At 40.3% G+C, this 15,304-nt stretch overlaps 1 protein-coding gene across 5 annotated transcripts in view; it reads left to right on the top strand.

Moving 5' to 3' along the window:
* The window catches only part of Qser1 (glutamine and serine rich 1), a 63,888-nt gene that overhangs the window by 33,637 nt on the left and 14,947 nt on the right, over positions 1-15,304 (top strand). The window contains exons 4-8 of one of the 5 annotated variants that reach the window (XR_001783209.2): positions 4,784-5,109; positions 6,791-6,907; positions 7,592-7,725; positions 8,655-8,844; positions 14,864-15,001. Coding sequence is in view for 4 of the 5 variants with exons in the window: in NM_001123327.2 (NP_001116799.1) it covers positions 4,784-5,109; positions 6,791-6,907; positions 7,592-7,725; positions 8,655-8,872; positions 14,864-15,001 (933 nt within the window). In the remaining variant the exon portion in view is untranslated. Of the gene's footprint in view, positions 1-4,783; positions 5,110-6,790; positions 6,908-7,591; positions 7,726-8,654; positions 8,873-14,368; positions 15,002-15,304 lie in introns of those variants that run through there. The other 4 variants (NM_001123327.2, XM_006500460.4, XM_017319353.2 and 1 more) reach the window with 4 other exon arrangements.

Genomic DNA, 15,304 nt, shown 5'->3' with positions numbered 1-15,304 from the left:
GGGTAAGAGCACTGACGAAGGTCCTGAGTTCAAATCCCAGCAACCACATGGTGGCTCACAACCATGAGATCTGATAACCTCTTCTCGAGTGTCTGAAGACGTATACTTACATATAATAGTAAATAAATAAATCTTTAAAAAAAAAACAGTAAAAGTACAACTTTATCCTTCACACCCTAACACTATAGGAGACAAACAAGGATAGAGGGGAGAAAGGAAGTAGGAAAATCCCTAAATGTAACTAATTTCCTTTTGTTTCTTCTCTGGTCATGGCTACTAACTGCAGCCAACCTCCTCAAGTGACCAACAACTACTCACCATGCCTATTAGAACTCTAGCACTTATATATACTCTGAAAAGTTCCCAGAATTCCAAACATCACACAATCACAGAAACTCTCTGCAGGTAGCAAAGCCACTCTGCTAGAGCACGAGACAAATCGTAGTCAGCTGCTGTGGACAGTCGGAAGCAGCCCTATATCCCACACCTGGGATTAAACAAAGGCACATTCTTAAATTATTTCTGTGCTCTCATGCTCTTAACTGACTTTGTGTCTCCCTGCTCCCTGCTCCCCGCCCCCCAACCCCCACCCCCACCCCCAGCACGCCTTTGTCTCTTAGTTTATTGAGACAGGATCTGGGCATGCATCAGACTACCCAGTGCTCGGATTCCAGTTGTCCATGACCACACGTGGCTTGTTTTATTTCTTGATGGTAGTAGCTATTCTGACTGGTGAGATAGTCTCAGGTGGTTTGCAAGAAGCCCGACTATTTGAGTTCTATCCTAGAACATATATAAAGGTAGAATGAGAGAACGGACCCCTCTCAATAAGCCCTGTAGCATGCATACACATACAGAGAGACAGACAGACCTCCCACATACAATAAGCGGAAGTAAGACATGTCCATATTTCAGGAATTACAAAAGTGGATAGATGAAATGGGTATATCAGAATGCTTGGTTTATTTATCTCATTTTATTTTATTTTTTTTTGGTTTTTGTGTGACAGGGATTTTCCATGTAATCCTGGCTGTCCTGAAACTGTAGACCAGGCTGGCCTCAAACTCAGATCTGCCTCCCAAGGGCTGGAATTAAACTGCCTGGCATGTTTGATTTTTTTTTTTTTTGAAGACTTATTTATTTAATGTATATGAGTATACTGTAGCTGTACAGATGGTTGTAAGCCATGATGTGGTTGCTGGGAATTGAACTCAGGACCTCTGCCCACTGTGGCCCTGCTTGCTCTGTTCCAAAGATTTTTATTATATGTAAGTACACTAGCTGTCTTCAGACACACCAGAAGAAGGTGCCAGGTCTCATTATGGGTGGTTGTGAGCTACCACGTGGTTGCTGGGATTTGAACTCAGGACCTTCAGAAGAGCAGTCAGTGCTCTTACCCGCTGAGCCCTATCACCAGCCCATGTTTGTGATTTTTTTTTTAAGTTGGGTTATATTATTTTTCTTTGTCACTTATTTGCACACTTATTTTTTCAGTATTGAAGATAGAACTCAAGGCTTGGCACATGTGTGGCAAGTACGTACTCTGCCACTAACCTGTATCCTCAGAGTTTACTTGATATATTTTGAACTTGTATGGTTGAGTGCATATATTTTTCTTTTGAGATTATACTTACATTTTTTCTAACATTTTAGCTATTCATTATTTTGAGGCAAGGTCTTACTATGGATCCGTGGCTGGTCTCAAAGTCTCAGGGATCTAAAAGGATCAGAATCACACAGGGCACACCAACACCAAGTTATCAGGACAATGGAGATTTATTTGCCCCGGGGGGGGGGGACACAGGGCAGGGAATAAGAGACAAAAGAAAGGAAATAGAGGATGAGGGAGAAGAGAAAGGGGGAAAGAGAGGATAAGGAGGAGGATATTTACCCCAGAGGGACCAAAAGGGCTACTGGACAGAGAGGAAACAGACATGGGCATATGGTAGTTTATAGGGGAACAACGGGAAACTCCATATTAGGATGAGATGTTTAATTTTAATTGGACATGTTAAATAGGTGGGCCAATAGGGGACTTTTGATTGTTAGACTTCAGTACTTTGATAGCTGAAACTTGCTGGTCAGCCTCAGGAGGGGAAAGTTGCAAAATAAGGGAATAAACCTTGGTAGGTAGCTTTAGGACTGTGTAATGTAACCATTCTTGGCAAGAGGGAACAGGAATGTGTTTGTCATGCTTGGGACTGCTAGAGCCCTCAGGAGCCTTCCAGTGGCTGAGACTGAAGGTATTGTGTTATTGTTAGCGTTTTAAAATATATTTTTTCATTTCTTTTTCTTTTGGAACTTTTTTCTTATATAGCATAAATTATATGGAAATATTTAAATATACAAAGCAAAATAGTAAGTTTTACATAAATTTGAAAGTGCAGACATGTAAGCTATGCATGATTCCTGAACACTAGTAATTTCATAAGCTAAGTTTAACATGGAAGGATACAAAGAAAGTACTTACTTTCCTAGTAATTCTCTACCTAAACAGAAAGTTAAACTGAATGGACATTGACTTGGAACAGACAGGAGCATTGAAAGCAATGGAAAGTGCTAGAATGTGGATAAAGAAGAAAAGTTTTCATTATAGATGCTACTGTCTAGAAAGCCAATACATAAGAAATTAAAGGTACCACATGACCTGTTGATCCCCACTAAGTCAGTTACTTGGCTTTTACACCTGTGTGTTTTATGTTTATGAGTACACTGTCACTATCTGCAGACACACCAGAAGAGAGCATTGGATCCCATTACATATGGTTGTGAGCCACCATGTGGTTGCTGGGAATTGAACTCAGGACCTCTGAATGAGCAGTATTAACCACTGAGCTATCTCTCCAGCAGCTTACATTTTTAGATTGATCACTTTTAGTATGAAAAAGTACTAAATTTTGCAAAATACTTTTCCTGTGCCTGTTTATGATCCTGGTGATTTTCTTTTTCTCCCATTGTACCACTAATATAGTGTATTATGTGAGTTATATTCCTAAGATAGATAATACTTGGTCATAATAACATGTTTTTCTTTATGTATTTGTTCTTATTTATTTTTATGCTGTGGATTGACATGTCTTGTGCCTGATGGGACAGACTCTATCACTGAGCTACAACTATCCCTTATATAACTCTTTACATGATATATTCATTAAGTTTTGCTGTAGATTTTTGTGTTTATATCATTAGGGATATTGACCTAGTTTTCTGATTACTACTATTATTACTATAATTATGTCATCTAGTTTTATTATTAGAATAACATTGTATTGTTGGGCAAGGTGATTCATGCTTTTAATCCCTTTTAGTACTCTGGAGGCAGAGCAAAGTGGATCTCTTGAGTTCAAGGCTGGCCTAGGTTACATAGTGATACTCTGTCTTCATAAAGTGAGTTTTGAGTTTAGTAAGTGTACTGGCTGGTTTTATGTGTCAACCTGACCCAGGCCGGAGTTATCACAGAGAAAGGAGCTTCCGGTGAGGAAATGCCTCCATGAAATCCAGCTATAAGGCTTTTCTCAATTAGTGATCAAGAGGGGAGGACCCATTGTGGGTGGTGCCATCCCTGGACTGGTAGTCCTGGGTTCTATAAGAAAGCAAGCTGAGCAAGGCAGGGGAAGCAAGCCAGTAAGTTATATCCCTCCATGACCTCTGCATCAGCTCCAGCTTCCTGACCTGCTTGAGTTCCAGTCCTGACTTCCTTTGATAATGAACAGCAGTATGGAAGTGTACGCTGAATAAACCCTTTCCTCTCAACTTGCTTCTTGGTCATGATGTTTGTGCAGGAATAGAAACCCTGACTAAGACATTAAGTGTTAGTTCTTTCACTGTTGGTAGAATTTAGCAGTCCAGTCTCTGGGGCTTGTGCTTTTTCTTTATAGGATGATTTTTTTAATTTTCACTTTCTTATTTGACTAATTAGTTTATTCATAGTTTTTGTTTGTCTTGAGTTCTTAGTAGTTTGTGTCGTTGTAGGAGTCCATTTCATCTCACTCATAGCATTACTTTATTTCAGTACTTTCTGGTGCTGTTTTAAAGTATTTGGGGTTTTTTGTGTGTATGGAGGGGGTGGCTGCATGTTAGTCTGTACCATGTGCACACCCAGTGCCCATGGAAGCAAGAGAAGGCGTCAGGTCTCCTGTGACTGAGGCAGCTGTGAGGAGCCGAGGAGGTCCTGGGATCTTCCCAGGGTCTTCTAGAAAAGTATTCAGTGCTCTCTCAATCACTGGCCAGCTCTCCAGCCTGTGACTTTTCTTTTTCATATCCAATTATCCTTCCTTCTAGGAGTTCTTTTTTTTTTTTTCAAGACAGGTTTCTCTGTATAGCTCTGGCTGTCCTGGAACTCATTTTGTAGACCAGGCTGGCCTCAAACTCCAAAATCCGCCTTCCTCTGCCTCCTGAGTGCCAGGATTAAAGGCTTGCACCACCACGTCCGGCTTTTTTTTTTTTTTTTTTTTTTTCTTCTAGGAGTTCTTAAAGTGTTGGTTATCTGACCCTTCCTTATTTGCTATCATTTGTGTATGTGTCTATCTTTTGAAATTATTTTTGATGTATGTAATGTAGTTTGAGGTAAAGTTAGCTAGGTCACAGCTGTAAGTTTGCACTGTAGTCTTATATATATTCAGTTTGCACCTCTGATTCTTGAATTAACAGCCATTCCTTAATTTCTTCCCATGGTATTGTTTCCAAGCAACTGATTGCAAAAATAACTTATGCTAATATTTCAGACATTACTTAAAACATAACTGTTTAAATATTTGTCATCGGTTCTGTTTGTGTGGCTTAGTTTTAGAAGCTCTGCCTGTGGCAACTCCTGGTGCATCTGCTGAGACTGCTGGTGTTGCTCCCACTGCCTCCACTGCTGTTGCAACAATTAAACAAGACCTTCATCTGACTTCATTAACTGTCAACACCATGGAAAATGCCAACTCCACAGAATCCCCCACAGCCATCGAACTTGATAGTCTTCCTTCAGACCAGTTGGCAAAAGGACAGGACACAGTTGCAATAGAAGGTTTTACAGATGAGGAAAATATTGAAAGTGGAGGTGAAGGTCAATACAGGGAACGTGATGAATTTGTGGTAAAGATAGAAGACATAGAGACCTTTAAGGTGAGTGACTATTCTCAGGTGTGAAGGGCCTAGTACAGCTGGAGTGCTTGTGTTTTCATGATGATTTCACTGGCACACCTGCATTACCCAACATTAAAAAGGTTATGAGTATCCTGTTACTGTGTTTGGTAAGGTTGGACTGAGTGTCATATTTATAATTTAATTTATTTAGCCTGTTAATCTGTAGCCCAGGTTGGCACTGTGGCAAAGGCTATCACACCCACAGATGTTTGTTGAGATGGGGGTTTCATGTAGTTCAGGCTGGCCCCATATGGACATGCCATGAAGCTGTGGATGACCTTGAACTCCTGATCCTCTGCTCTCTACCATCGAAATTCTGAGATTATGTGCATGCGCCAGCTTACACAGCTTTATGCAGTCCTTAGGACCGAATCAGAGCCCTTGCATGTGCTAAGCAATCACTTTACCAATTAAACTATATCTTAGTCCAAATTATAGTGCTGTTGTTAATTTTTTTAAGACTTTCAACTGAATACATTATTAGGGCTATTAGAAAATGTTTATTTAATTTAAGAAAATAACAGAACTAACAAACATGAATTTGGATTTAATTTTAGAGCTTTAATTGTAGCACCATGAGTAGAATGCCTGATTTGTTTGTTTGTTTTGTTTTGTTTTGTTTTGTTTTTTAATTCCAGGATAGCCTTGAACTACTGGCAGTTTTCTTGACTCAACCTTCCAAGTGTTGGGATAACAAGTTGAGCCAGCATGCCTAACTAGCTAGCCATGCTTAATATACTTTTGGATTTTTGTTTGTTTGGTTTTTCTGGCATTGTTTTTAAGTTGAGATGGAAAGCAAAGAAATTAGAACAAGGAAAGCTGCCACATTCACACTGTCTATGATCCTACCATTGAGAGTTAACTCCTGTTACATTGCAGCATATTTGTTTTAGATGTTATAAAACTGTACAAGGGCTGGAGAGATGGCTCAGCAGTTAAGAGCACTGACTAGTCTTCCAAAGGTCATGAGTTCAATTCCCAGCAGCCACATGGTGGTTCACAACCATCTGTAATGGGCTCTGATCCCCTCTTCTGGTGTGTCTAAAGACAGCTACAGTGTACTTATATATATAAAATAAATAAATCTTTTAAAAAACAAAATAAGACTGCACAAATGGGAAGATAATACCACTAGCAGTTTCTTTCTGTCATTTTAGTTCAGTAAAAGGCCAATGGATTTCATGTCAGTGAGCTCCTTTGGGGGGGGGGGGGACTGAAGCAGAGACTGAATTGAATCATTTTTTTAGGGGTCAAGTTTATCCATATATCAACAACCCCCTAGGTTGTTTAAGGCCTTTGGTTTGATGTCACTACCACAAGGTTGTTTGGGGGCGAGGTACTGCAGAAACTCAGACATAGATAAGAAATGAAAAGTTATGCTGGGGTTAGTTGTGCATACCCTTAATACCATCACTCAGCAGGCAGAGGCTGGTGATCTCTGTAGGGGTAAAGTCAGCCTGATCTACATGCAGATTCCATGACCGCCAGGGCAGCATAGAGACCCTTCCTCAACTCCCTACTTTCTCCACCAAAAACAAAAGAGAGAGAGAGAGAAAATGAAAAGTTAAGGTAGGCCTTAAAGATTCCCACTCACAGTAACAGTCTATAAATATAAGCATGATCATATTTTCCTAAATGTAATTAATTCTGCTTATTATAGGAGGCTTTAAATACGGGAAAAGAGCCCCCAGCTATTTGGAAAGTACAGAAAGCTTTGTTACAGAAATTTGTTCCTGAAATTCGAGATGGGCAAAGAGAATTTGCAGCTACAAATAGTGTAAGTGAAATGCTTGATTCTATCCGCTTTTCTAAGCTGACCCTTGGATGAACAGAGGTGGGGTCAGATGTCAGATGCATCAACATTTTTGATTGATAACAGCACAGGCTGCTCCTGCAGAGAACCTGGAATCCATTCCTAAGACCTACAAAGCAGGTGGAATGATAGCTCCAGCTCTAGGGATCCTATGCTCTCTTCTAATTACTGAGGACACCTGCACTCATGCACGCATTCACACAGACACATGTGCACAGTGAAGTAACAGCTGAGAAGATAGCTCTGGAGTTAATAGCGCATACTACTCTTGACCTGGACCTGAGTTCATGGTAGGAAGCTCACAACTTCCTCTAACTCCAACTCCTCAGGTACCAGCTCTCACTCATACGTGCTCATGTGTGCTTACTCCCTTGAGCGTTCTCTCTCTCTCTCTCTCTCTCTCTCTCTCTCTCTCTCTCTCTCTCTCTCTCTCTCTCTCTCTCTCTCTCTCTCTCTCTCTCTCTCTCTCTCTCTCTCTCTCTCTCTCCTGCTTTCTCCCTGCCCATTCTTAAAATCAGGATAAAATTGGTCTGGTCTGGTTATGGATATATTTTGGAAACTACAAAGGATGGGTGGCTGTGAACTTAACAGCATAATATTTATGTGTAGACTATATAATTGTATAATTAAAATACTTTTTTTCTTTAGTACCTTGGGTATTTTGGAGATGCAAAAACTAAATACAAAAGGATATATGTGAAGTTCATTGAAAATGCAAACAAAAAGGAATATGTCAGAGTGTGTTCCAAAAAGCCAAGAAATAAGCCTTCACAAACTATCAGGTATTTGTTTTCTTATGTATTTATTGGCTTATTTGGTTATTATTATTGTTTAAAGGATCTATCTTGTCAGTTAGGACTGAATGCTGCAATACCTTTTGCAGTAGGTGAATCCTTTTCAGAGAATGGGGTAGACATTGTAAAGCTAGTGGCTCTCTGGTAGAATAGGTTCCTTCTTTGCTTGGGTCTTTTTGGTGTCACTGTAGTAAAATGGAAAAAAAACAGAAGGAGCAAATTTTATTGAATCTAGCTCTTTGTGACAGAACTTCTCAGAAGCCCTCTTTGCCATCAATAGGGTGAAAGAAATAAATGAATGTCAAGGTTACAGCAAGATAATTGGGGGTTAGGGGACACACAGACAAGTGCATTATCAGGTCAGCACACAGTGAATTCCTATCCTAGATCAATGTGCCTGGGTTGTCTGCAGCATGAATCTAGAAGGTAACTAGTCTGACTAACTGTGTGATAGGTATTCGAATGTGCGGATGACCCTAGATACTCTAATCAATCTGCTGTCATCAGTGGGCCTAGTTTAATTAAGATCACCGCCCATTTTGAGATTTAGCATGGGACAAATCTTAAGAGGTCTCAGCCTGATGCATTTGTACATCAGAACTTCGTGGCCACCACAGCATCAGAGCTAGATTTGGCTTTCCACATCTCATATTCTCTGGAAAATGAATCCATACGGAGTTTGGTAGAGATAAAGATTGAGGTAATATCCCCTTAATAATTGAACATAGAGTTCCAGTCTCAATCTATTTCATGACAATGCTGTGGGAGTCATTTGAGTTGTATATAGCACATGGACTTTATTTTGGAAGTGTTGGTCTGAGCAAGTTTATTATTTTCTTATAAATCATAAAAGTCCTTTCTCTTTTTTAATCTTAAAAGATTTAATGATTTTAATAAAATTTGTTTTAACATTGCAGAAATATTCCATCTAAGCCAAGTAGTATCAGTAAAACTTCTGACCCACCAGTATCAAAAACTACAACTACAAAAACCCCGTCTACAAAACCCAAAGCTAAACAGCTCAAAATAAAGGCTGAGCCACCACCAAAGAAAAGGAAGAAATGGAAGGAAGAATTTTCATCATCACAATCTGAATCATCTCCTGAGGTCCGTTCTAGCAGTAGTGAGGATGAGGGTGAGTTCCCCAAGAAATTAGTGTTTTGATGCTTACAGGTGGTGTGCAGGAGTGAAGGGGGATGGTGGTGGTGGCAGTTCAGATCGGGTTTGCTTAGTACCAGAGTGATGCTACTGTACAAAGTTCACTATGCTTTGTATAAACCACACCCAACAGAACACATCTAGCCTACACATGTAGAGGACAGAGATTGGCAGACTTGCTTACAGACATCGCTGTTTGCTACCCAACTTTTGTGGATAATTTATTGGAATACAGCTCCACAGCTACTGTTTGGAAATACATGATTTCATTTAGTTGCAGTTTTGAGTTGTGGTATAGAGACCATGTGACCAGAAAAATGCTAAACTATCCACCATATGACTCTTGAGGAAATTTTACTGACTCTCATTCATAATTTCATAACAGTAAAGACAAAGGAGGATGAAGGGAAAATGGAAGGCTGTTGAAGCCAAGCTGTCTTAGTCAGGGTTTCTATTCCTGCACAAACATCATGACCAAGAAGCAAGTTGGGGAGGAAAGGGTTTATTCGGCTTACACTTCCATACTGCTGTTCATCACCAAGGAAGTCAGGACTGGAACTCAAGCAGGTCAGAAAGCAGGAGCTGATGCAGAGGCCATGGAGGGATGTTCTTTACTGGCTTGCCTCACCTGGCTTGCTCAGCCTGCTTTCTTATAGAACCAAGACTACCAGCCCTGAGATGGTCCCACCCACAAGGGGCCTTTCCCCCTTGATCACTAATTGAGAAAATGCCTTACAGTTGGATCTCATGGAGGCATTTCCTCAACTGAAGCTCCTTTCTCTGTGATAACTCCAGCTGTGTCAAGTTGACACAAAACTAGCCAGTACACAAGCTAAAGCTGAAAACCTGGGGTCTTTATAAACAAAGGAGAGTTTTTGGAGGAACTCAAGTAAAAGCAACATGACGAAATTTTAAATTTAATTATTAGACCAGTTTCAGGCAAAAATGGTATCGAAACCTAAGTAGTGGAAACAGAAATGAAAGAGGAGAATGGAAAGTGTTCTGTTTTGCTTGGTGACCGTCTCCCTAAGGAGTCCTGGCTGTCATGGAGCTTAAATTGTAGACCAGGCTGTCCTGGAACACAGATCCTCCTGCCTCTGCATCTTGTAATTATACCCTCAGGTAAAAAGGAACATTTTCCTTGCATAAATAACATGGCAGACCACTAGGTGTCACTAGTTAAGCAGTGTGTTCAGACCTTTAAGAGAATTACCTATAACATGGGTTTGAATGCTGGTGATTTTATTTTATTTTCACATGTTGGGTTTGTGTGTATGCTTGCATGTGTGCATGCATATGTAAGTGTACATGTGGCATGGCATATGTGAAGGTCAGAGGAGACTATTAGGAGAATCAGTTCAGTCATCAGGCTTGACACAGGATGTATCTTTACCCACTAAACTGTCTCCAGGCTTATGGTGTTTGTGTGTATGCATGCATTTAGTTATGTATTCATTCATTCGTTCATTCATTGGTTTTTGGAGACTTTCTCTGTGTGGAACTCGAACTGTAGACCAGGCTGGCCTTGAACTCAGAGACCCACTTGCTTCTTTCTGCCTCACAAGTGCTTGGGATTACAGGTATCTGGCACCACACCTGGCCTATATGGTGGTAATTTTTAAACTCTTTCAGAATATTCTCTTTTTTTTCCTTCAGAATATTCTTATAGTCTTGAACTGCTTTGAGGATTCCAAATAGGCTCAATCTATTTAGATTTACAAAGTAGCAATTAAATTAAAATGTTTAAAATATTTGTAAGTGATTGATTATTATTAACACAATTGGTTCTATTTTTATATTTGTCTACATTCCATTAGTTACTGTGTATTAGTTTGGTTAAAGAATATGAAGAGAGCATGTTGGGAAGACAATGTTAACTGTCTTTTCAGATAATTACCAATATTTCTTGATACATAAACCTGACAGTTATACTTTTAGCTATTTATGTATATGAGTATTTTGCCTGTATGCATGCCATGTGTGTGCCTGGCACCTTCAGGGGTCAGAAGGCGCATAAGATCTTCTGGAACTGACTTACATATGGTTGTAAATGACCCTGTAGATGCTGAGACCCAAGCCTGGGTTCTCTACAAGAACAGCAAGTACTTTAGCCTCTGTGCCGTGTCTAGCCCTTTCCTCTGCTCTATGCTGGTAACCTAACCTTTTTTTCCTTTTTTTTAATGAAATATTTTATGTAATGAGTACACTGTAGCTGTCTTCTAATACACCAGAAGAGGGCATCAAATCCCATTACATGTGGTTGCTGGGAATTGAACTTAAGACCTCTGAAAGAGCAGTCAGTGCTTGTAGCTGCTGAGCCATCTCTCCATCCCCTAACCTTTTTTTTTTTTTAATTCATTGTGTTGTTTGTTTATTATTGTGAGAGTGTATGCATGATGTATGTTGGTGCAATTGAACTTAAACAATCATACTCCCAAGCAAAGAAAACTGACCCTCTAGCCCCACCCCACCCCCCTTTTGGTTTTTTGTTTTGTTTTATTTTGTTTGTTTGTTTGTTTTTGAGACAGGGTTTCTCTTTGTAGCCCTGGCTCTCCTGGAATCCCACCTGCCTCTGCCACCTAAGTGCTGGGATTAAAGGCATGAGCCCAGCCCTTTTTTGGGCCTGAATTTTCTTATACACATGGAACAGTGTATTGTGTTCTTGTGTTTTGGGGTTTTTGACTTAGCATGTTTTCACAGTTCATTTGTGTTAACAGCACATGCGATACTGTGTACATGGAGGTTAAAGGACAAATTGGGGAAGTCGGCTCTCCTTCCACAGTGTGTGTCCTGGGTATTGAACTCAGGTATCAGGCTTGCACCCAGTGCTTTTACTGGTGTTGCTTTTTTGCTGGACTTGATTGTGTTTGTGACTTGCATTTACCTGACTAACTGTGAATGCTTACTGGACAGTTATATATCTTCTTTGCAGGAATGTCTCTTTAGTCCTTACTTGCTTTGGGGTGCAGTTTCTAGACAGGGTTTCTCTGTGTAGTCCTGGCTCTCCTAGAGCTCATCTGTAGACTAGGCTGGTCTTGAACTCAGAGATCCTACCTCTGCCTCCCACGTGCTGGCATTAAAGGCATGCGCCACCACTGCTGGGCTGCAGTACTAGCTTATTAGTGGTTCCTTGTCCTTTTGGGATTAAATTTAGGATTTCTTGATTTTTGTCTCTGGGTTGAATTTGTTTTATGAGACAGAGTCTCTGTAGCCCAAATTAGCTTTCAATTCTGTACAGCTCAAGATGGCTTTGAATTCCTGACTCCCCTGCCTCTGCCTGCTCAGGACTGAGATGATTGTGTGCCTCATTTCAACTGGCTGTATTCCGGGCTTTAAACTTTATTATATGCATGATTTGAAAATATTAATATAGTATTACTATTAATACTATATGGTGTCTTTCTAAATGTTTTACATTCTGATGGAGCCCAACTTACTGATTCTGTTTTTTGTGCTTTTGTTGTGGTTAAAATCAAATCCAAGGACATCAATGCTTAAAATTTTAAGAGTTTTATATATAATTATTATTTTCTTCTTAAGACTCTTCTTTGGTCCTGTTTTATCTTAGAATATTTAAAAAATAACATTTAGAGTTGGGGTGTGGCTTAGTAGTAGGAGATTTGTCTGTCGTGCATGGGACCATGTGTTCAGTCATCAATACAGACAAATAATTCCGTAATGCTACTACTGATATCATCAGTGAGCCTTTAAATATTGTGTTCAGCTTACAATAGTGGGTACAAGTTTTCTAGAATTCTAAATTATACATGGAATCAGCTACATCTTATCATTGATAAATACTGTCAGGTTTTTTGTTTTGTTTTGGTTTTTGGTTTTTCGAGACATGGTTTCTCTGTGTAGCCCTGGCTATCCTGGAACTCACTTTGTAGACCAGGCTGGCCTCAAACTGAGAAATCCGCCTGCCTCTGCCTCCTAAGTGCTGGGATTAAAGGTGTGTACCACCATCGCCCAGCATACTGTCAGGTTTTAGGTTTTGTTTTTGTTTGTTTTTGAGACAAAATCTTGCTGTGTAGCAGTGGCTCTCACTGTGTACTTACTATTCACTGTATAGTTCAGAGCCACCTGCCTTTGCTAGTGCTAGGGTGCAAGCCACCATGCCCAGCCTGGTTTTCATTTTAGAGGCAGGGTCCTCACTACTTAGAACCAACAGACATTTTTTTAAATTGTTAATTATGTGCTCTGTGTGTGTGTGTCTGTCTATCTGTCTGTCTGTCTGTCTGTTTTGTCCATGTTTGTCTGTGTCAGAATGTGTATTTGTGCATTTGAGTGCAGTGTTTGCAGAGGTCAAATGGGTACATTGAATCCCTTGGAACTGGAGTTACAGGCAGCTATGGTCTGCTCACCTTGGATGCTGTGAATCAAATTGCATCCTCCCCAGGAGCAGTGTACGTTCTCCGTGTATGTATCACTGAGCTGTCTCTCTAGTTCCCAATTTTGGTCTCGTTTTAAGACTTATTTCATTTTCTAGGTATGACTGTTTTGCTTGTATTTATGTATATATACCCCATTTGGGCCTTCTACCCACAGAGGCCAGAAAAGAACATCAGTTTTCTTCTTAGAATTCCAGTTCCAGCCAAGTTTTCTGGAATAACATCCAGTGCCCTTAACTGCTGAGCTATCTCTCCAGACCTGGCCTTTATTGAACTCTAATAGGTCTCCTGAGTACTGGGATTACAGTCATGTACCACCAATCTCATTTAATCCTGCATTCTTAGATAGAATTTAATATGTGTAGGCTATGTTTGCATTTAAAAATTAATACATGTCACTCGAAATCTGTAATAATTTTTTTTAAGATTTATTTATTTATTATATGTAAGTACACTGTAGCTGTCTTCAGACACTCCAGAAGAGGGAGTCAGATCTCGTTACAGATGGCTGTGAGCCACCATGTGGTTGCTGGGATTTGAACTCTGGACCTTCGGAAGAACAGTCGGGTGCTCTTACCCACTGAGCCATCTCACCAGCCCCCTGTAATAATTTTAAGTGTAGAAATAGAGTTGGATGTGGTGACTCACCCCTTTAATCCCAGCACTTGGGAGGCAGAGGCATGAGGATCTCTGAGTTCAAGGTTAGCCTGGTCTATAAAGTGAGTCCAATACTTATAATCTCAGCACTTGGGAGGTTAATGCTTTTGAAGACTTGCTAAGTGCAAAACCCTGCATCAACAGAACAAAACAAGCTCTTCTATGAATGTGTTATGCATACCAGGCTAGCCTACTTGTGTGTTGCTGTTGATAACCTTTAACTCTTGACCTCCCAGTCTTACCTACTACTGCAGGCATTACAGTGTGCATCACCACAATCCGACTCATTTAGAATGTCTTTGTCTATGTCTGTGCTTAGGTATGCTTGCATATGTGTGTGTTGGCGCCCGAGAGTGTGTGTAAGCCAGAGGTTGCTGTCCAGTGCCTTCCTTCATTCCTCATCACCTTTTTCTTTTCTGAGACAGGCTCTTCCATTTGAACCTGGAGCCTAATGACTGAGCAAGAATGGCTGGCCAGCAAGTCTCCAAGGATCCTCCTGTCTCGACCTTCCCAGTGCTAGGACTACAAGTGTGTGCCATGCCAGGCATGGTGGCACATGCATTTAATCCCAGCCCTTGGGAGGCAGAGGCAGGTGGATATCTGTGAGTTCAAGACCATCCTGATCTACAAATCGAGTTCCAGGACAGCCAGGGCTGTTACATAGAGAAACCATGTCTGAAAAACAAACAAACAAAGTATGGGTAACTGGAGATCTGAATTCAGATCTTCATGCTTCATGGCCAACACTTTACTGACTGAGCCATCTCCCACACCCTGCCTGGGTTGTCTGTAAACAAAGAATCAGAATTAAATTAGAAGAAACTGTGTCTTCAGTCTAATTTTTAGGCTACTGATATGAAAAACAATATTAAAATTGTCAGAAAGGGAAAATTTAGTGTCCCGTCTCTTATTCATCCTAGGCTTTGAGCCTCCAGCCCCCTCTGTCACTCGTTTTCTGAACACAAGAGCAATGAAGGAAACTTTCAAGAGTTACATGGAATTGCTTGTTAGCATTGCTCTGGATCCTGACACCATGCAAGCCCTAGAAAAGAGCAACGGTATGGCCTGCTGAGAAGCTCATTCAAAACTTTTTGTTTAAATAAATTTTCTCACTGTTGTCACTTTTGTTTTATTTTGTTGTTTATTCTTGGGGTTTTTATTGTTTGTTTTAGAACAATGTCTCATTGTATAGACAAGGCTGGTCTGGAACTCACAGATCCCCAGGCCTCTGCCTTGTAAGTGCTGGAACTAAAGGTATGCACTACCACGCTTGGCCTTCTTTATTTCTATAATTAAAATTATTACAGAACTCTAGTGACATGTACTAAATTTTTAATGCAAACATAGCCTTTGCATATATA

The sequence above is a fragment of the Mus musculus genome, chromosome 2 (assembly GCF_000001635.26).
Source record: "Mus musculus strain C57BL/6J chromosome 2, GRCm38.p6 C57BL/6J".
Lineage (NCBI taxonomy): Eukaryota > Metazoa > Chordata > Mammalia > Rodentia > Muridae > Mus > Mus musculus.
This window is presented reverse-complemented; position numbering and strand designations above follow the sequence as displayed.